Raw genomic sequence first — 21775 nt, 5'->3', positions numbered from 1 at the left:
AGAAGCTCAAAGAAATGAAGACAAGGATAATGAATGAAGTAGCCTCTCATTGGGAATCTAGCACCTTTTTTTTTGTTTGATTTTTGCAAGACAATGGGGTTAAATGACTTGCCCAAGGTCACACAAGGTGGTAATTATTAAGTGCCTGAGGTCGGATTTGAAATCAGGTTCTCCTGACTCCAGGGCCAATGCCCTGGTCCTCTGTACCACCTACCTCCCTAGAACTGGTACTTTTAAAACAGGAGTGGGAAAGGGCGTGGAAAGAGGCCATCCAAGAATATAGCCAGTGAGCTTCATGCAATGACAAGAAAAGCTTCTCCTTGATGGTCTTGCAAGAGGCTGCTCCGGGGATTTGGTCTATGATTATACAGTGTGCCCATTGAGACTCCTTGCAAGAGTCATGCTTCCAGAGAAGCTCTAAGAACTCTAGGTCAGAGCAACTGTGCAAGATCAGGGTTGTTCTGGGATTTTATGGAGAGTGGGCTGGGCAAGACAAATTCTATTTAAGCAAGTCTGATTATGATAATTATATCAGTATAATTGGTTTTCTTTGTAAACGTGTGCATTTCATGTTATGCATTTGAAAACATGATTTGGTTCGGGGTGGGGGGTTGCTATAGGCTTCACTTGATTGCCAGTGGGGAATTATGACACTCACAGAAATGCTTAAAAGCCTCTGATCCAGGTCAGGAATTATTGTCCTTATAAGTAGCCCATAATTTTGATTATTTTTGTCAGAGACCAAGTCACAATGTTTTAAACATAAGAAAATAGCTTATTTCACATTGTCAGAAAGAATCTTAATCTTGTCTATTAGTTGAACCTACAAAAAAAGAATAAAAATTCATTGATATCCCATTAAAGGCAGAAGAGACCCATGATAATGTAATAAGCAAGTTTTTTTTTCTTTTCTACAATTTTAAATTTGTTAAAGTTAGACTCCCTTGTTACATCTGGAGAAACAGTTCTTTCTCTCATTAAACACAAAAGCTGGCAGTGCCAGCAATTTGATTCATGCTCAATGTGGGAAGAAAATGCCTGTTTGTACTTTAACAAGTAGAACCTGTTTTTAATATATAACTTGCCAACTCCTGGCTGGGTGTTCTTTTTAGGTGTAATTACACCCCCAAGAATACTCCTCTCTAAGCCTTAAATCCTTTTCCCCCTTGGCTTCTCATTTTGTTGTTGGGCTGCAGCCACACTATTTAGTAATTGAACCTTTTAGTGGGATTGGGGGGCAGAAGGTAGCAGGTGGAAGTCACCCCTAAAATAAGAAGACTGCTTGCATCAAATGATTAAGCATTTGGTAGTTAGGTCAGTGAACTGAAGTGATAGTCTTCCCAATGGACAGTTGTATATTTCAAGAGAATTTTTCCCATTCTGAGACCTCAATACCTAACTGCAACATCTTTTTTGAAAGCACATTTCATATCAACCATGGGAAAATTGTGCATGAGGACCTTGTCAAATACCTGTATTTTTGTTCATGAATTTTGGAGGTGATATTATTTAACCTACTGCTGCTTTGATAATTCATTTCTTGTTCTCTTTCATTCCTTTATAGATGGTGGCCCACGGGAAACATTAATGCATTTTGCAGTGAGACTGGGACTGTTGAGGTTAACTTGGTTTCTGTTACAAAAGCCAGGTGGAAGAGGAGCTCTCAGCATACACAACAATGAAGGAGAGACTCCAGCGAGCCTGGCTTTAGAACGGGGCTATCAGAAGCTTCATCGACTTTTGACAGAGTAAGCTTTTCTCTCCTTATTCTCTTCCTCCCAACCATCACCTCATCTTCACACTCCCATTATATTAGCACACTGGTCGATTTTTCCCATTCTTTCTACTTTGCCACAAATTGAGACCAAAACCTATCTATTCTTCTGAATAATCACAAACGTGTCCTTACCATCTTATTTGAAGGAATATCAAGGTTTATGGGCAATCTTGGGTTTTTTTTTATTAGTTGGGGGGTGAGGCATGCCTCTTCTCATTTGTTACTGAAATTATATAATGAGTCAGGGATTTGGGGTAATATTAGGCAATTTGTAGAGATTCTAAGACTTAAAACTTCTGTTTGTTTCTTCAAGATGTAGTTTCTTTAAATTAGAAGTCAATACTTTAATACCATTATCATGTATGGAAAATACTCATTTAACCAGAAGGGATTGCTTTGAATTGTAACTTAATAGAGAGCAGAGAGGTCTCTCCTGAATAAAGTAAAAGTTAACAGAATTGTCCTGGAAACTTGCAGTAAATAATGCTTTCTGTGTGCAAGTCTTTCTTCTGGTTTTCTCCAGTCTTCTTTTTTAAGGATACTTTTTTGGGTTATTTTAACAGTTAACAGATTTAGACCTTTTCTGAATTTAAAAAGAAATAAGAAAAGGTGAACTAGTTGAACTGGACCAAACTGATATTTAAATGGCATACTAGTAAAGTTAGAGATTACAGGTGAAGTTTCCTAAATGATGATTATTTGTTTAGTTTTGTGTACTGTCAAAATAATCTGGTAGTGTTTTTTTCTTTACTCAGAGACAACTAAAGCCAAGTAGACTCATTCTTTAATGGGTGTTCCTTGATAGAACAGTTCCTTTTTCTTTAGATTGGTGTTTCTGTTCTTAGGCCTTGTCTTCTCATTGAGAATAACTTTGTTGTTTTACTTGGGGCTGGGGGGAGGAGAAGGAGAAAGATGGGAGAGCTTTCAGAATCAAATTCTTTGTGTTCCCTAGTGTCAGTAACTAATAACTACTTCATAAATTTTCCAGTGGGATCACAAAGAATGTTTGATGTAGAAAAATGCCATTGACTGACTGGTTTTGCAAGTATGGTGGGAGTTTGCCATGTTACTCTTGTGAATGTGTGTTTCTTTGGATACCTGGGCTCTGTTGATATAGTGTTCTAGTACAGTGATATGCTGGTGGCCATATAATTCCCATATGGCTTATGTTGAGACTACTCATTTAGAACAATTGAAATTGGCCTGCTGTCTGCACTAGGAGGAAAAAAAAAACAAAGTGCTAGAAGTTTAAACAATTAGCATTGTGGGAGAAAGGGATATGAATTTCAAATGGAATTCCTTTAGATTTGTTTGTGTAGTTCAGAACATGTACTAATGTACTAACACCACCAAAGATTGACTGGTAGAGTTAGTATTGTGCTCTAATCCAAATGGGGAAATAAAGTTATTTCAAAAGCTCCTTTTTGTGCTTGAAAGATATGTCATAAGACTTAATATTGCAACACAACTTTAAGGAAATGAGAGATTGTATGAAGTTTTTCTTTATAGTGTCATTACATTAGATTCCTTACTCATATATTGATGTATTTGGTGGGGGATGGGAATGGGTGCCATGTAAAAGATCCCATGTTGTTTCTGCCAGCCGCAGAGTCTTCCCAGTGGCTTTTATCCTTCACAAGCTTACTTGCCAAGAGTCTTGCCCTTGGCTTAGAGCTTTCATTCTGAACCTCATCAAACTGTAAACTTCAGCTTAAATCACTGATCTTAGACCCTCCTTTCTCATCCCCCTTACCATCACCATTTGCTACTTTGTTCTGACATCGTTCTTTTCCCTTCTTGCCCCATAGATTTGCTAGGTTGTTCTTCACAAAAAAAAAAAAAAAAAAAGCATGCAGAAATATCAAGAATAAATTGGAGTTAAAGAGAAATGCCTACCCCCCACCCTAATGACTCCCATTCCCTCCCCCCTTAAAGAAAGGGAAGAAAGAAAGAAGGTGTGTTGCTGCTTAGCGAAGATTGGTAATATGGTAACTTTTTAAACTATTCTGCAACTGGTTTGTTATTCTTATCTTAGACCCGGTTAGAAATAGGCCTCATTTCCCCTCCACACATACTTTGTCATGCTGCTCTTCTTTTATAATCTTTTATAATGACATCTTTACAGTCAGAACACAACCATGCCAATTTGAGATTCAACCCCTGCAAGCTCCAAAGAGAACTGATTTACCTATTTTATAATTTTACATTCCCTCTTAACCAATCATATACTTCATGAATACTGTTGTTCAGTTATTTGGGGATTTTCTTGACAAAGATATTAGAATGGTTCACTCTTACCTTTTCCAGCTCAATTTATAGAAGAAGAAACTGAGAGAAACAATTCATTGACTTGTCCAGGATTATATAGCTAATATATTTTTTAAGTTTTTGAGGTTAATTTGAATGCAAGTCTTCCTGACACCAGGACAGGAACTTTGTTCCACTATATCATCTGGCTGCCTTGCTTTTTTTTTTTTTTTAAGTTTTCAGTCATATCTGACTGTGACTACCTTTGGGGATTTTCTTGGTAAAGATATTAGGAATGGTTTGCCGTTTCCTTTTCCAGATTATTTTACAAACTGAGGCAAACTGGGTTAAGTGACTTGCCCAGGATCACACAACTAGTAAGTGTCTGAGGGAGGATTTGAACTCAGGTCTTCCTGACTCCAACTGGATGGTGCAGTGGATAGAGCACTGAGCCTAGAGTCAGCTGTATGACCCTGGGCAAGTCACTTAGCTCTGTTTGCCTTAACTTCCTCAACTGTAAAATAAGCAAGAAAAGGAAACCAACTCCAGGATCAGTGCCAAGAAAATTGCAATGAGGTCATAAAGACTAGGACACAACTCAGCTGCAGCAGCAGCAGCAGCTTCCTGATTCCAGGCCCAGCACACTGTCCTTTTTTTCCCACTGTACTGCCTAGCTGTCCCTCAGATTATTTTAGGAAATCTCTAATTTTAATCAGGGTGGAGAATGTTGAGTCTGATTTCTTTTTCTCTTTTTATTTTATATTGTCATTTCATCAATTTTAACTCCCTAGCAGTATCTGTCTTTGACTTCTTCTCATGCATTGAATGGTGATATATTCATTTTTTTATTTGTTTGTTTGTTTAAACTACCTGCAAATGGGGTCCTAGAAGCCAGGATTTTTTTTAACCCTTTTGTGTCATAGATTCCTTTGGCAAGTCACAGAATCCCTTCCTGAAATAATAATTTAAATAAATAAAATGCATTAAGACTGCAAAAGAGAGGAGGCTAGGTGGAGCAGTGAATAGAGCACTGGCCCTGGAATCAGGAGTACCTGAGTTCAAATCTGCCCTCAGACACTCAATAATTACCTAGCTGTGTGGCCTTAGGCAAGCCACTTAAACCCATTTGCCTTGCAAAGAAAAAAAAATCTAAAAAAAAAGACTGCAAAGGAAAGAAATTGTGTTAAAATACAATTATCAGAACCTTTTTTTTAAGTGTACAAAGCCCAGTTGAACAACTTTCATGGGGCAGCTAGGTGGTGCAGTAGATAGATAGAGTGCTGGCCCCAGACTCAGGAGCACCTGAGTTCAAATCCAGCCTCAGACACTTGATCACTAACTGTGTGACCTTGGGCAAGTAACTTAATTCCATTGCCTTGTAAGAAAAATTTTTAAAATTTCAAAATAATTGGGAAAAGCTTTCATGTCAAAATTTAAAAATAAAGTTTAGTAGAAAGAACTAACTGTAGCTTTAGGATCACACAAAGCTTAGAACTAGAAGAATTTTAGAGATTGTCTTGTCTAACATTCTGATTTTATAAATTAGGAAACCAATATCCAGATGAAATAATGTTGAATAATTATTCTGATTTCTGCAAGGCTAAGACACTGCAGTGGTTTGTCATTTCCTTCTCCAGTTCATTTTACATATGAAGAAACTGAGGCAAACAGGACCAAGTCCAGTGCCTTTTCTTGATGATTAGTTTTTCAAAGAGAAAGGATAAGGTGATATCATTTTCACTTTCTCTTCTCAAATATATAACTAATCTAGAATCATAGGATATTAAAACTGCAAAGGATTTTTGAAATCGTCAGAGCTAATCTCCTAATTTTAGAAATGGTTAAAAAATTTACCTAAGAGCCCAAAGTTATTCAGTGGCAGAACTTGTATCATCTAATTCCTAGCCTAGGTCTCTTTTCAGTGTTTCAGTTTACCATGAATTCTGAATTTAGCACAATATCATACTCATAGTAAGTAGACTGATGATAAATACTTATTTAGTTTAATTGAACTTAGAAAGCTTTTCTCCTTTCAGGTCTATCTGATCCCTTTTGCCTTCCCTTATTTATATATTGGATTTGCTTCCCTCTCCTACTCAATTCCTCCTTTTTCTGTCCCTCTCCTTTTAAGTTATCATATAAAATTGAAGTGGTTTTTTTATAACCATTGCTGTTTTTAAATTTTATGTTGTCTGTTCTGAGTTTTAAATCAACCATACACCCCAATTTTTCTATTTAACTAGATTAAATTTATGTAAATTTTCTTTTTTAATATGAACTTAATAAATAAAAACGATTTAAAAAAAGAATTTAACATCAACAAACAAGAATATTTAGGATGCAAAGAACAAAAAAATAAAATAAATACATGTAGAAATCATTAAATTCTGTCATGTGCTATTTCATTTAAAAGAAATATAAATGTACCATGGTAGTAACAAAATTGCACTATTTGTATTTACTTCTTGAATTTCTTTTTGTTTTCATCTGTGTAAGTTTTGGCTTTTTTTTTTCCGGCAAGGCAATGAGGTTAAGTGGATTGCCCAAGGCCACACGGCTAGGGTAATCATTAAGTGTCTGAGGTCAGATTTGAATTCGGGTACTCCTGACTCCAGGGCTGGTGTTCTATCCACTGCGCCACCTAGCCGCCCCTCTTCTGTGTAATTTTTAATATCTTCTTTAATGTCCTTTTCTTTTTCCTCCCCTTTTCTACCATTACTGACTAACTTTTATAACTCTCTTTCCCCAATAGAGTTTAATTTAAAAAAAATACTGTTTATTTTCAGCAATTGCATGTAAAAACAATTTTTAACAATTTTTTTTAAATTTTGTGGTCAGAATTCTCTCTTTCCCCTTCCTTTCCTCTTTCCTTGAGATGACAAACAAGTTGATATAGGTTATACAAATGTAATATTGCAAAAACTGTTTTTATACTAATCATGTTGTAAAATAAAACAGACCAAAAAAAATAACCCTGAAAAATATTCTAAAAAATAGTATTCTTTAATCTGCCTTCAGACTCTATAGGGGTGGATAACATTGAGTCCTTTAGATTATTATATAATATATATAGTTTTAGATTAATATAGTCTAGGATTATTGTGATTATTGAGATGAGCTAAATCATTCACAATTGATTATCTTGTATGCACTGTGTACAACATTCTGTTGGTTTTCCTTACTTCACTTTGCTTCATTTCATGTAAAACTTTACAGGTTTTTCTGAAATCTCTCTATAGTCTTTTATACCACAGCTTGTTCAGTCATTCCCCAATTGATGGGAACCTCCTTAATTTCCAGTGTTTATTTTCTTTATCTTCCCTTAGATCCTTACCACTCCAGTTTTTCAAAAGGCTTGTGACATTATGCTTATATTCATCTATTGTTACTCAGTTTTTTTCTCTATATCTTTTAAAAAGTTATTGATAAGTTTCCTTTATTTCCATAAGGATTTCTTCAGAAAAATCTTGAAGCTTTTTTGTTTTGCTTCTTTTCCTACCTTCAAAATTTTTTACAAGTTTTTCATCTGTCCTGAGCAGATATTTAGTCCATTCAGTCCTAACCTTGGAACCCTTTGAAATCTGCTTTACCAAAATTCAAGACACATTTCAGATTGTCTCTTTGTTATTTTGGAAAATTCTAGCATGATCCATTCCTGATATTTCTTCTCCAGCAACAAGTTCCTCTCTGATAGTGAGAATTATATTCAGTATAGAATTTGCCTTTTGTTGACTCCTGCACTTTTTGAAGAATGAAGTCATTATTAAGGTAAGTCAGGAAGTTATTAAACTAGTTTACTTTTAGCTAAGAGAAGGAGAGAGAGAGACAGCCTGTAGACATTTGATTAACTATAGACATTTGATTAACTAATGTTCCCCGTGCCTACCATTTGTGTTAGGATTGATTGTGATCTTATCTACAGACTTCATTTCTGTTTCTTCTTTCTGTCAAGATTTCTTATCTATGTTAACAGGGATAAGAACAACTGGAATTACATGCCTGTTAGATTCACTATATGTAACATATGTTATAAACCAGAATGCTCATATGTGTTTGAGTGTGAGTGTGTATATGTGTATATATGTATGTATGTGTGTGTGTGTGTGTGTATAAATAAAAGTTACTGTTATCATTATTGCTAGAGGGGATCTTGAAATATTACATGGTCCATTACTTTTTCTTCAGCTGGATGTCTTAGTGTGATAAGAACAGACTTGAAGAATTATATAATTTAGAGTGGAAGGGTTTAGTGAAAACCAGAAGGGTTAAGGGATTCTGCAAGGTATAAAAGAGAGAAAGTGGAGTTAGAATCATTGCCTTTTGTTTCTGGGAGCAGTGAGTGTTCTTCTCCATCTCTTCTTCCCACATCTCATCTTGTTTTCAGTTCTTCTCCATAATTCATTCCTTTCTGAGAATAGTTTTTTAGATGGTAATTGACTTCATACTCTTCCTTAGAATAGGGGATATGATTAAATGTTTAGATTTCAAAAGGATTCTCAGCAGGCAAAGTAAATAGATGGAATGCAGATGTGAAGCAAAGTCAAGTAGGTATTAACTATGTCAATAAATTGAAAAAGCAAGCCTTTCCTTTATATTAGCTGTTATATAAGCACATTCAATTGGAACTGCCTTTTAAGTATGTGCTTTGAATATTTTCAAGGTTTGCTGGTTGATGATATATGATTTTTGGATAACTTTCCTGGCCTTGGAGGAGACCCCTGTGATAAGGAAGGGTGGAAAATTGTAGCCACCAGAAATCTTGAGTTTTTCTCCTTTTTGAGTAGAAATCTGTGGGAGTTTTATTGAACTGCTCTTGCCAAAATTTCATTTTATGGTTCTTGGATTGCCTTTATGTTGTTATTAAAATAGTATATCAGAAGCATTGGTTTCTCATTCTTATCCCTTTTGTATTTCTTCTTTTGGAAACACTGTCAGATTATGATAGAGGAATATTTTTCCTTTTTCAAGTATGGAGTTTCTTGAGAGTAAGGACAACATATAATTTAATACTTTTAAATTTTTCTCTTCATGAAATCTTGTGTGTAAGTATATATTTAAATTTGGCCAGCACCTGTTAAGCATTCAATGAAAGTCGTCTAAACATTAGGAAGAGATGAAAAATATGATAATTCTTGCCTGTAAGGTATTCTCCAACCCCCTAGACAAGGAGTACTGACAACTGACATGTATATAAGGACTGATTGAAAATAGAATGTGATATAAACAAAGGAGAGATACAAAGAACTTTAAGAAAATTTGATACAGAAAAATAACTTCTAGATAGTACTTGAACAGTTCCTTCAGGTTATTAGAAAGATTTTAAGAAATGGACATATGGGAGGATAATTTTTGCAAGAGCCCCTCCTCTGTCTTTCCTTTTTTTATCATCTCTTCTCTTCTCTTCTCTTCTCTTCTCTTCTCTTCTCTTCTCTTCTCTTCTCTTCTCTTCTCTTCTCTTCTCTTCTCTTCTCTTCTCTTCTCTTCTCTTCTCTTCTCTTCTCTTCTCTCCCCTCTCCCCTCTCCCCTCTCCCCTCTCCCCTTTCCCCTTTCCCCTTTCCCCTTCCCCCTTTCCCCTTTCCTCAGGGATTCAAAAGTTAGTCTCAGGGCCAGCTAGGTGGTGTAGTGGATAGAGAACTGGCCTTGGAGTCAGGAGGACTTGAGTTCAAATGCAACCTCAGACACTTAATAATTACCTAGCTGTGTGATATTTGGCAAGTCACTTAACCCCACTGTCTTGCAAAAAAAAAAAAAAGTTAGTCTCAGAGGATCTTATTCCAGTTTCTGTACGACCTTGATGTTGGTCTCTAGGACAACACATTTCACATTTTAATTGGTCTGTTTTTTCCCAGTGTCATCATACCTTTCTACTCTTTGCACCTCTGGATACTTATATTCTACTTTTTTTTGGTAACTAGATAATTAAAAATAAATTTTAGATAGCTTTTGCATTCCCTTTGGATGATGGGAACTGCCTTAGGAAGGGAGGTGTGAGTCTCTGAAATTATGGTATTGTCTATGTATCAGTGATACAGGATGGGTGTAACAGAGAGTGTGTGTGTGTGTGTAATTTGGGTCTTTCATGCTATACCTGCCATCATACAGCAGAAATTGTTATTTAAGAGCTTTAACTCTTTAGTGTGTTGCCATAGCAGTTTTCCAGCATTTCTCTACTCTAGGGGGCACTAGCAGAGCACATCTGACCTCCTCACAAACCATACTTTATAAGTAAAAGGATGAAGAAATGTGTAGAGGATAATAAGATAAATGGAAAATAAAATGGTTTTAGAATATGTCATTAGAGAAGACTTTTTGATATATATATATATATATATATATATATATATATATAAAGCATATAATTAAGTTTAAACTTTTCCTTTTATCTTCAGGCATTTCTTTTTAAATATCTATTAGAGTTTCTATGGAATTTTGTATGAGGGACCTTTCTCATAATGAAGTCTTTGATATTGATAGTTAACCCTCTCGAAAACTTGGGAAAATTGTAAGACTTATGCTCATAGTCATGTGTATCTAGATCTGTTTATTTATTGCACAAAGGAAGCAAAAATTCCTAGAGTAAATATTTTCCCACTAGATAACTGACTAGAATGAACTCCTTGCTTTGCCTGTGCCTCCTGAACTCTAAGAATTTTTTCTAGTGGGAGTTTACAATTCATGCTTTTTTAGCACCTATGTGGTACACTGGATTGAGCACTTACCCTGGAGTGAGGAAGTCCTGAGTTCATATTTAACCTCAGACACTTACTAAATGTGTGACCTTGGGCAAGTCACTTAGATTCGATTGCTTTATGCCCCCTCCCCCAAAAAATATTGATACTTTTCATGATTAAAAAAAAGATTCCGTTTATTACCACTTACTACACACGGCACATGTTTGTATGTATCTAAACATGTCGATATCCGACATTGCAATATTGTATATTACAGTGTTTGACATTATTATAATGCCTCCTTTAAGTCAAAATCTTTCAAGCCCACTTACCTATTTTTCAGATAGATCTCAATTTTGCTTCAAACAGTTAGAGTTGTGATGTGATGTCTTAATTTATTTGTTGTTCCCCATAGCAGCAGTACATATTATTGAAAACAGGATATTCCTTCTATGCAGGTTCAAGACAAAGTGAATGTGAGATAAAAGCCTAGGGATTGATAAAATAAATCATTAACTAGAAAGAACCATTCTTTCCTATTTAAATTTATTTTATTTTTATTGGGTTGTTTTAGTTATGTATGATAATTTCTGATGCCATTTGGCAAAAAAAAAGACTAGAGCTGTTTACTATTTTCTTCTCCAGCATATTTTTTTTAATTATCTGAGGACCAATTTGAACTCAGGCCCTCTTGACTGCAGGGCTGGTGCTCTATCCACTGTGCCACCTAGCTTCCCCTACAGCATATTTTTTTTTTGTAAATTAAGCATCTGAGGCAAACAGTATTAAGTGACTTACCCACGGTAACACAGCTAACAAGTGCCTGAGGTTGGATTTGAACTCATGAAGGTGAGTCTTCCTATTCCAAGCCGAATGCTCTAGCCGCTGTGCTACCTAACTTCCCCTGCTTTAAATACATTATTAACTTATGTATTTAATTTAAATATATAATTAATTAGCAGAAAACAGATACTGGTAGGTAGCCTTTGTTACTGCAACTAAGTCTGGTAGTATAGGGTGTTGGACTTGGAGTCAGAAAGAATTAAACTTGAACTTTGCCCTCAGACAATTACTAGCTGGAAGTCATTTAATCTGTACCTTTCCTTACTTATAAAATGGGTATAATAGGATCCTCCTTTCTGGGTTTTTAGAAAGATGGTGAGATAGTATGTTTAAAGCTTTTTGCAAATCTTAAAGCACTTTCACATGTAGTAGCAGTAGTTGTTACTTACTATCATTAATTTTTTCTGTTACTTTAGTGTGAGATGTGATGTGATGTCTTAATCTATTCTGTTGTTAAAGGAATACATAGTATAGTTCAGAGGTGTTGAGCATGGTTGGCAGATTACATCTGGCCCACAATCCTCTCAAATGAAATCTGAACCAGGATGAAATGGAATTGTGAAATATTTAACATTAATAAAAATACAATAAAACATAGATAATGTTATTTTAAAACTTAGTCAATATGTGAATCACAGTGAACCTTTCTTGTATGGTGTTATTAACTTCTGTGGTTCTATGTTTGAGTATAGATTAAGACATATCACAACACAATTCTAACTAGCAAAATTGAGATCTAACTGAAAAAACTCTGTTTGACCACTGCTATAATTGATGGAGTATCCATCTTGATGCCCAAAAGACTCTGATACATACTGGCTATATTACCCTGAGAAAGTCACTTTTATTATTCATTGGCAACTGTAAAGAAGGTGGCAACCTGCATTGATAAGAGGAAATTTACTTACCAGGGAGTTCTCTATACTGTAAAACTATAATCTAGTTGGTTCCTGTCTTCACCTCCATCTCTACCAAAATAGAAACTAAAATGTTTTAAATAAAATTATTAGAATAGAAAATACAATTCAAAATGAAGAAGAAATATGAAATGACTTTGAAATTCACTATTTCAATGAGTTAAGTTAATACTTTTGAGGCTTTTTGTTTAACATGAGTCTACAGTTTAAAAATTTTGAATTCATGTTATTATGGTGAAGTTTATCTTAAAGAAATCATTTATTCCATTGTGTTTGCTGTTGGGACTACAAAAGGGTTGGAAGGGTGAAACTTTGTGGAATGTGTGAGTGATATGTCATACACACACACACACACACACACACACTAACTCTCTTAATTTTATTTCATTTCTTTTCACATTTAATTGCAAGATTTAGACACTATTGATTTGATTGAGTTTCGGATTAGAAAAACTAGATAATAAAATAATCCTATTTCAGTGTTTATACCTTTAGAATCCTATTGCATTTCCTGTTCATTAAAGAGACAAAGGGAGGGATAAAGAAATAATGCAATAAAATTTAGCATTATTTAAATGATTTCCTTTCTCACTTACTATCTAGTTACATTTATATTTCCCAGTTAATTTCATCCCCAGAATTATGAAATTGAATCCTACGAGAAGAAACTTGGTAGAGGTGTTAAACTCTATCAGACCTTCCCTCTTATTGTAGAAACTTTTTTTCTCCCCTTGAGCACATAACTTTTACATTCTTTTTTTTTTTTAGGTTTTTTTCAATTATTTAAATAACATCAACTCCAAAAACCCTAAATTTTTTTGGTCAATTAACTTCTATTTCTTTTTGCTTATAACCACTTAGCCCCCCCCCCCCCCCCCCCCCAATATAAACCCCTTTGACTAAGTAAAAAATAACTTCCAGGGGCAGCTAGGTGGCGAAGTGTATAGAGCACCAGCCCTGGAGTCACGAGTACCTGAGTTCAAATCCGTCCTCAGACACTTAATAATTGCCTAGCTGTGTGGCCTTGGGCAAGCCACTTAACCCCACTGCCTTGCAAAAACTTAAAAAAAATTCCAGAAGAACCGTCACATTGAGGAGAGCAGAAAATGATTGCTATATCAGTAATAGAAGGCCTTCTGAATCTTAAGTCTATGATTGCTTTGAACAAGCAATATGTTACCTTGAAATAGCCAGGTAACTCAGAGTTATATTTGTACTTGCTGGTTTGTTTACTTTATTTAGAGATCAGACAGCCCTCTCTATTTCGTGGTAATCGTTCTCCTTCATCTTCATTGGAATTAGGTTTGCTTTTTTAGAACTCATGGAAGTATGGCCTGTTGGTGCAATTTTAGTTTCTTTGAAGATATTGCAAGATTCATAAAATAAGGAACTAGTTACAGTAATGCATTGACAGAAATAGAATTGGGGCAAGGTATTTACTCCTGAGGACTATGCTTCTTTTCTCTTTAAATACAACAGTCGGATGCAGCATGGGTGTACAGTATTCTAGGTGCTTTAAAAGCCACGTGTGAGTATTTTCTCCTCCATAAATCCATTAACTCTTCTGCTGTTGTTTTCTAGCTATTTTCTCTTTTTTTCCAACTATATAAGGAAGGCTTTGAACTTCCTCTCTGACATCTAGGGTTAGGAAGGCTAGAAAAAGACTGCTTTAAATGTTTTTCTCTTTTTACTTTTTCCCTCACAGATGTGAGAGCTTCAAAAAATTCCGAAATTTAGGGTTAGAATTAAGATCTTCTGCATATAGCAAGAAAATCCATTTGTTGCTATGAATCTTCAAGGTTGTTGCTTTTAAAAGTATAATCTATTTCTTGTTCATTGGCAGCAAATTTGAATTTATTTTCTATGACCTAGTAACAGTATCAAAGAGATAATGTGTGTCTGAAAATTTATAGATTTTAATATTCATACAGCAGAGGAATAATGATAAGTAAATGGCCAGAATTTATATAGTGCTGTTAGGTTGCTTTCCAGCAACCCTATGAAGAAAATAGTGCAAATGATATTTCCTATTTTATAACAGAAAAACTGAGACTACTAGCTAGTAGTGTGACAGTGGCAGGGGTTAGTGCCTTCCTGAGCCTTAGTTTTCTTATCTGTAACATGAAAATAATGGAATTTGTATTACCGTTCTTACCAGATTAGTGAGTTGAAAGGGTTTTTGTAGGCCTCCAGAAGATTATATGATATATGAATTACCATTTCATATACTGAAATACATTTATTTTTGTACTTTGCACAAATGTAATAGAATCTTACTCTATGTTAGCCTCAAGTTTATGATTGTGACCTTTAAATACAAGGTTAGTTGACTCAACTAGTTCAGTTCTTCAGTTTTTAACATTAAAAAATTACTATGTATGTAGATGTTGATAAGCTGCTTGCCCTAAGTCACACTGCTAATGAATATCAGATTGAAGACTAGAACTAAGGTCTCCATGTCCACTGTTTCTTCAGCCATATCACACTGATTGCATATTGAACCTTTGGCAAGGTATTTCATCTTTATGACTCGTTTCCTGTCTCTAAAGTGGGAGGGTTAGATTGGATATTTTTAAAATTCCCATCCAGCTGCCAAATTCTATAATCCTATCAAAGCCATGACTTGTTTATCTTTTAGCCAGTTGCTGGCTCATACCATTTCTTCCAACCCCTGATTTGCCTGATTTTCCATAAAGAAGAGATGAGAAATTCATCTTCCATAACAGTGAGTGCTTTGCTAGTTTCCTTTAGGTCCTTAAGAACAAGTAGCTCTCTTCATACCTTCTCTCATGGGTGTTTATTGCTTTTGTGTTAGGAAATAAGTACCATATTTCATCATAGGTCCTCCAGAAATATGGTTGGTCAAAGTTCTTAAATCTTTCAGAGTTGTTCTTTACAGTGTTGCTGCCCTTTTAGAACTTGTTCTCTTCGTTCTGCTTACTTAAAACTTTAATATAAGAATTTTATTCTTATAATATATTATATATTATAATTATATATTATTATAATATAATTCTAAGAAGAATTCCCTGAAATTGAGTGGGTGATTTTTTTTTTCATTTTGGGTCATTTTATATGATGCAGTAACATTCCATTTCATTCCTATACCATAATTTGTCCAGTTATTCACTAGTTGACTAAGAGGCAATTTTAAAAACACCTTCTTAGATTCTAGGACTTTTCTCTATTTTTCTTTCCCCCTTTTAAAAGTTTCTTCAGAATCAGGAAGTCTGTATAACATGCTTTCTCCCCACTTATTTTCCTGTTGAATTTGATATTTTTCCACCCCAGACTTTTGTGAATGTTTGTATTCAACCTTCCTTAGTTTAAGTAAGAGTAATATTCATTTGATGCATTTCCCTGCCCATCCTTTCCTCCCTGTTTGTATGTTTTTTTCAGACACCCCTCTTAAGGAAAATAATTTTCATACCCTTTCCTACTTGAATGTCTTCCCTCTTCACTTTTTCTCCTTTATCTCCCTCCTTAGATCCTCAGAATAAAACCAATCCATCCCTAGAACCTCTGGTTTTCTTATTTAACTCTTATTATCTTGTGAAGACAAAGGTTTATTTCTTCACCCCATATGAGACTATTAACCCTAAATCATCATTTTGTTCCTTCTGATTACTCAGGTAAATTTTCTTTTCTAGGTTCTTTTGGCCTCTAAACCATGTATTTCAAAATTCCTATTCAGCTCTGCTGTTTTCATTAGAAATATTTGGAAGTCTGCCATTCCTTTAAAGGCCATTTTTTTCTACCGCTCACTCTTCCATTTTCTACCTCCTCCCTGACCCCCTAGGATTATATTCAGTTGTGCAAGGTAATTTATACTTTTGCCCAATTTTTTGAGATTTTGAATTCCAGGATCTCTCATTGAAAGTTGCAACTGTGATCCTAACTTTAGTTCCTTGGAACCAGAACTACTAACTGTGTGCTTGTGGTGTTTTTTCCTCTTAGGAGATGATCAGTGGATTCTTTTTCTTTTTTACTCTGTTCTCCGCATCTAATGTTTGTTGAGTTCATTTGATTTATTGAAACTTAGGATTTCTAGGCTTTTATATCTTGGATATTATGGAGTCCAAATTATCTTAAGCTATTTCTCCTTGACCTGTTCTGTTATTATCTCTTGCTATCTCCTAGAGTTTTTGATGTGTTTGGTGTATTCAGGTTTTGTAGGGAGGCTGTTGTTTTGTTTTTTTTTTTTTTAGCTAAGGTTTATCAATTTTTCTCCTAACATTTATTTTCTCTAGAGATTCTGTTATTTTTTTTAAACCCCTTACTTTGTTTCTTTCATGTATTTATGTAGTTCTTGTGAAAACTTGTCTTTCTTTTGGGGTGATCTCGAGATTGTTTTAAAAAAAATTTTCATACTAGATGGTTCTTTTTGGTTGCTTTGTTTTGTTTATTTAATTAGATTTTCTACCTTTACTACTCAAACAGGATACCTTTGTCCCAAGGTTAAGTTCCAACCCTGTGATAACTGGCCTTACCTTGGGACACTTGGGTACCTGAGGTGACCTCTTCCCGCTCCAGTTAGACCTCCTCCCCAAACCTGCACTTGGGGTTCTGTGCCCTGTATCTTTAAGGGCCTTCCTGGTATTTCAAGAGAGAGTGTTTGAGCCTGGGCTCTCCTGGTCTGAAGGCTTCTACATTGTGCTGGTCAACACTGGGATTTTCTCAGGGGAACCCTGTGCCCTTTCTGCATTTGTTCAACCGAACCTTAAAAGTTAATTCTGTCTTGTTTCTATGACAATGTTTGCTTTGCTCTAGGGTCCTTTTTTTCCTATTGTCTTTGGGATTCTGCTTGGCCTTCCCTGTTCCCCATCCCCCCCCCCAATCCCAATTCTAAGGCAGTGTGAGTCACTATGTATTTTTTTACATTTCTTGATTATAATTGGTTTAGTGTACATTTATTTATTTTTTTTTTTTTGGTGTGGTGGCATTAGGTATCTGGGAGCTGTCCAGTGTGTTTCCAGTTCAGGTGTAATGTTGGCCAGATTCTCCTTCTCCAATATCTCAAAATCTCAAAGCTTTGAGAAATGGAAAGCAGCTCCTCCTCCCCTCCTTGTCTGTTTCTCTAAGCTATTTGTATGTTTTTATATATTAGACTCCTGATTTACATGTTTAAAGTGAAAAAATATATTTTAATTGATCAATATTTATCAAAAAAAATTGTTAAACTGTGCTTATTTATGACAGGATAGCAGCTGGGTACTCCAGAGAAGCATCAAGAAGGCATCTGTGTCATTTTTTCCATATGACATTCAATGTTTCTTCAATTATAGTATGACCTTGTCTCACCAAAACTTAACAATTTAATTTTGATTTCTTAAATTGAACATGATGCTTGAAGATAGGCAACTACATTTCTTGTTTATTTTCTCATTACTCAAATTTATTTCATGAATTTCCAAAATAATGTCTTTCTTGTGATTTGATTTTTCCCATTGTGATAGCTAATGAGTAAAACATTTATGACATTTTTAAGCTATACTTAGAACAACTTATTTGTCTTTTTATTCATATTTTCCCTCTTAGCCAACTGATTTTAACTAGAAATTGAACTGTAGTTTATATTTATATTGGTCTCCACAATTTTGATTAGTAGTAAGAGTATCCATTACCCTCCCTTTACCATCATGTCTACATCTAGTTAATGAAATGGAGTTTTGGGGGAGACAGGAGAAAGGTTTTATATTTTTTTTGCCCAATTAGGGTTAAATTGTTGGGATTTTGAGTTCAATGAAAAAGTGAAAGAAATTGGCTAATAGAAATTTTATGTTCATTTCTCTTTGAATTAGTGTCCCATGATTATTTGTGTTGCATTATTCTGCAATATCTTTTTTTAAGTTTTGTATCAGCTTCAACAAACCAAGGATTAACTTTAATCAAGTATGGGTGAAATTTTCCTCTTAATTGAGCTTCACTCTCTGCTTTATAAGCTTCAGCTCTATAAGATGTCATCATAGGAAGTTACTAAACCAGTAAAACATAGTCCCTGGCTTTCACCTTTTCATACAATTTAGAACTAGAAGAGGGGGACCTTAAGAGATCATCTAAGCTATATGCTCCTTTTTATTAAATAGTATTTAATTTTTTCCAATTTCATATAAGGATAGTTTTCAGCATTCATTTTTATTATACCTTTTTTTTTAATTTAAGGCAGTGGGGTTAAGTGATTTGCCCAAGGTCACACAGCTAGGCAATTATGATGTGTCAGGCCAAAGTAGAACTCAGGTCCTCCTGATTCCAGTGTTGGTACTTTATCCACTGCGCCACCTAGCTGCTCCTTCAGCATTCATTTTTTTAAGGTTTTTGAATTCCAAATTTTTTCTCTCTGTCTCTCATCCCCACTTCACAAGATGGAAAGTGATCTGATATAGGTTATACTTGTACAGATATGTTAAACAGTTTTCCATATTAGTGATGTAAAAGAAGAAATAGCAAAAAAAGAAAAAAGCCAACCAAAAAGAAAATAGTATGCTTTGATCTGTATTCAGACTATAGTTCTTCCAAGCCATTCTCCAATTGACAGATGGTCAAAGGATATGCAAAGGCAGTTTTCAGCTTAGGAAATCCAAGCGATCCACTGTCATATGAAAAATTACTCTAAATCACTACTTATTAGAGAAATGCAAATTAAAGCATCTCTGAGGTACCACTTCACACCTCTCAGACTGGCCAATATGTCCAGAAAGGACAATGATCAATGTTGGAAGGGATGTGGGAAATCTGGGACACCAATACATTGTTGATGGAACTGTGAACTAACTCATCCAACCTTTCTGGAAAGCAATTTGGGATTATATCCAAAGGGCAACAAAAATGTGCATAACCTTTGATCCAGCAATACCACTACTGGGTCTATACCCTGAAGAGATTATGAAAAAGGGTACATACACTTGTACAAAAATATTTATAGAAGCCCTGTTTGTGGTGGCAAAAAATTGAAATTTAAGTGAATGTCCTTCAGTTGGGGAATGGCTTAGCAAACTGTGGTATATGTATGTCATGGAACACTATTGTTCTGTTAGACACCAGGAGGGATGAGAATTCAGGGAAGCCTAGAAGGATTTGCATCAACTGATGCTGAGTGAGATGAGCAGAACCAGAAGAACATTGTACACCCTGACAGCAACATGGGAGTGATGATCAACCTTAATTGACTTGCTCATTCCATCAGTGCAACAACCAGGGACAATTTTGGGTTATCTGCAATGGAAAATACCATCTGTATCCAGCAAAAGAATTATGGACTTTGAACAAAGACTTATTAAAATCAAATTAGAAAAAAAATTACATTAAGTAATTTTACTATCTCATACTTTATTTTTCTTCCTTAAGGATATGATTTCTCTGTCATCACATTCAACTGAGATCAATCTGTAACATGGAACCAATGTAAAGACTAATAGAATGCCTTCTGGTAGGGTGAGGGGAGGAAAGCAAGAATGGGGGGGGAATTGTAAAACTCAAAATCTTTCTCAGACTATAGTTCTTCATCTTGTTGTAGATATCATTTTCCATTATGATTCTTTTGCAGTTTTCTTGGATCATTGCATTGCTGAGAAGAACTAAGTCAATCATAGTTGCAGAATTATGTTATAGATGAGGAAATTGTGACTTGGAGAGATGGTAATGATGTGTTCAAGATCATACAGGTAGTAAACTTCAGGCCTGTCATTTGAATTCACAGGACTTGTTCAGATATACTCTTCTCTACATTCTGCTGAGATATTAATCATTCTATATTTATAAACATATAGCCAAGTTACTTATAAATTTATACCTGTGCAGACTAGCTATCAGCTCTACAGATTTTCAGATATAAATATGTTATACAGTATTTAAGATGGATAAAATAGAGGATGCAGTAGTGATTAACACCAGGTTTTAAAAGTTGGTGGTCTAAGAATGCAAAAAATGTACCTTTTTTGGAGTCCTTGTTGTGATCTGATTGGTTTATGTCCCTGATGTTCATTCTAGTTGAATGTTACACAAACTTCAACTAGGCCTTTATGGTTGCACAACAAAATTTTATTCTTTTTCGATTGAATATCTTCCTTGATGGATTCTTTTATATTACTTCTTTCAGACCTCTGTTTTTTCCTCAAGCTTCAGATGATTCCTTTACTTCCCTTTCCTAAGAAAACTACTGTACCTTTGATTCTATCTCTTCTTATTTCCTTTACCACCTTGCCTAATTTCTCATGATTTCTTTTTCTTTTTCAGGATTTTTTCTATGTCCTGAATTCTTTCCTGCTGTCTGCAAACTTGCTTAGGTCTTACCTTGTCCTTTAATTAAACAGACAGACAGACACACACACACACACACACACACACACAAACACACACACACACACAACACACCTCTTCATTTGTTATGACTATTCCTTTTGTTGTCCTCTTTTTTTCCCTTTCACTGCAAAATTTCCAGAAAAAAATTCTTCACTACCTTACTTCTAAATCTCATTTCTAAATTCTTTGCATTTCCAGTATTGATTTTATCATTTGAGGGAAGTTCCTTGCTTCATTATACTTTTTCTTTCCTGATAAGTCTGTTAAAAAATGTTGACAAGTGGCATTTTCTCAGTGGTCATGCCTCTGACCTCTGGCCTCATCCCTCAATATAATTGACATCCCCCCATACTGGACAAACTCTTTACTTGCCTTCTGTGACACTACTCTTACCTCTTTGTTTTTCTACCTTTATAACTGCTCTTCCTTCTCTGTGTTGGATTTGTTTTGATTTTTTATTACATATTTTTTCTATTACTCATTAACCTGCATATATTTAAGTATCATCTCCATGAGATTATTCTCATACTTATTTAACCCCATTCTTCCAAAATTGAGTGCCTGCTGGATGTTATTTCCAGCAATTTACTGTATTAGTTGTTGTTCAGTTTATACTTTATGACCTTTATTGAAAAGGTAGAAGCTAAACAGAGAGATAGAGGAGCTCTCTCTCAGACTCAATATTTCCTCTGAAATAGTCTTTCTACCTCTAGTATTTCTTCTGTGGTTCATTATATTAACCAATATTCAGTTGTGTTTTTGGTGAACTTATAGGCATTTGGTGAGTTTATAGTCATTTTGCCTAAGGAAGAAATATATCTTCAGGTCTTGACTAGTATGAATTTCATATGCTGATAAAAATCTGATATAAAGATTAAAAATATACAAAAGAACAAAAGAAAAATATGAAATGTGTGATAAATAAATATTTCTTAAATTATTTAGTATGTTCCAGAAGTCTTAATGCAGTTTTAAGCCAGTAAAAAATTTTTATTAAGTTTAAACTTTGATAGCCAAAAAAA

At 34.8% G+C, this 21775-nt stretch overlaps 1 protein-coding gene across 1 annotated transcript in view; it reads left to right on the top strand.

Moving 5' to 3' along the window:
- LOC141521513 (A-kinase anchor protein 13-like) overlaps positions 1-21775 on the top strand; it is a 246847-nt gene that overhangs the window by 195452 nt on the left and 29620 nt on the right. Inside the window, exon 5 of the mRNA XM_074234145.1 lies at positions 1565-1748. Within this exon, the coding sequence (XP_074090246.1) occupies positions 1565-1748 (184 nt within the window). The remainder of the gene's footprint in view (positions 1-1564; positions 1749-21775) is intronic.

This window comes from Macrotis lagotis, chromosome 4 (genome assembly GCF_037893015.1).
Source record: "Macrotis lagotis isolate mMagLag1 chromosome 4, bilby.v1.9.chrom.fasta, whole genome shotgun sequence".
NCBI classification, from domain to species: domain Eukaryota; kingdom Metazoa; phylum Chordata; class Mammalia; order Peramelemorphia; family Peramelidae; genus Macrotis; species Macrotis lagotis.
This window is presented reverse-complemented; position numbering and strand designations above follow the sequence as displayed.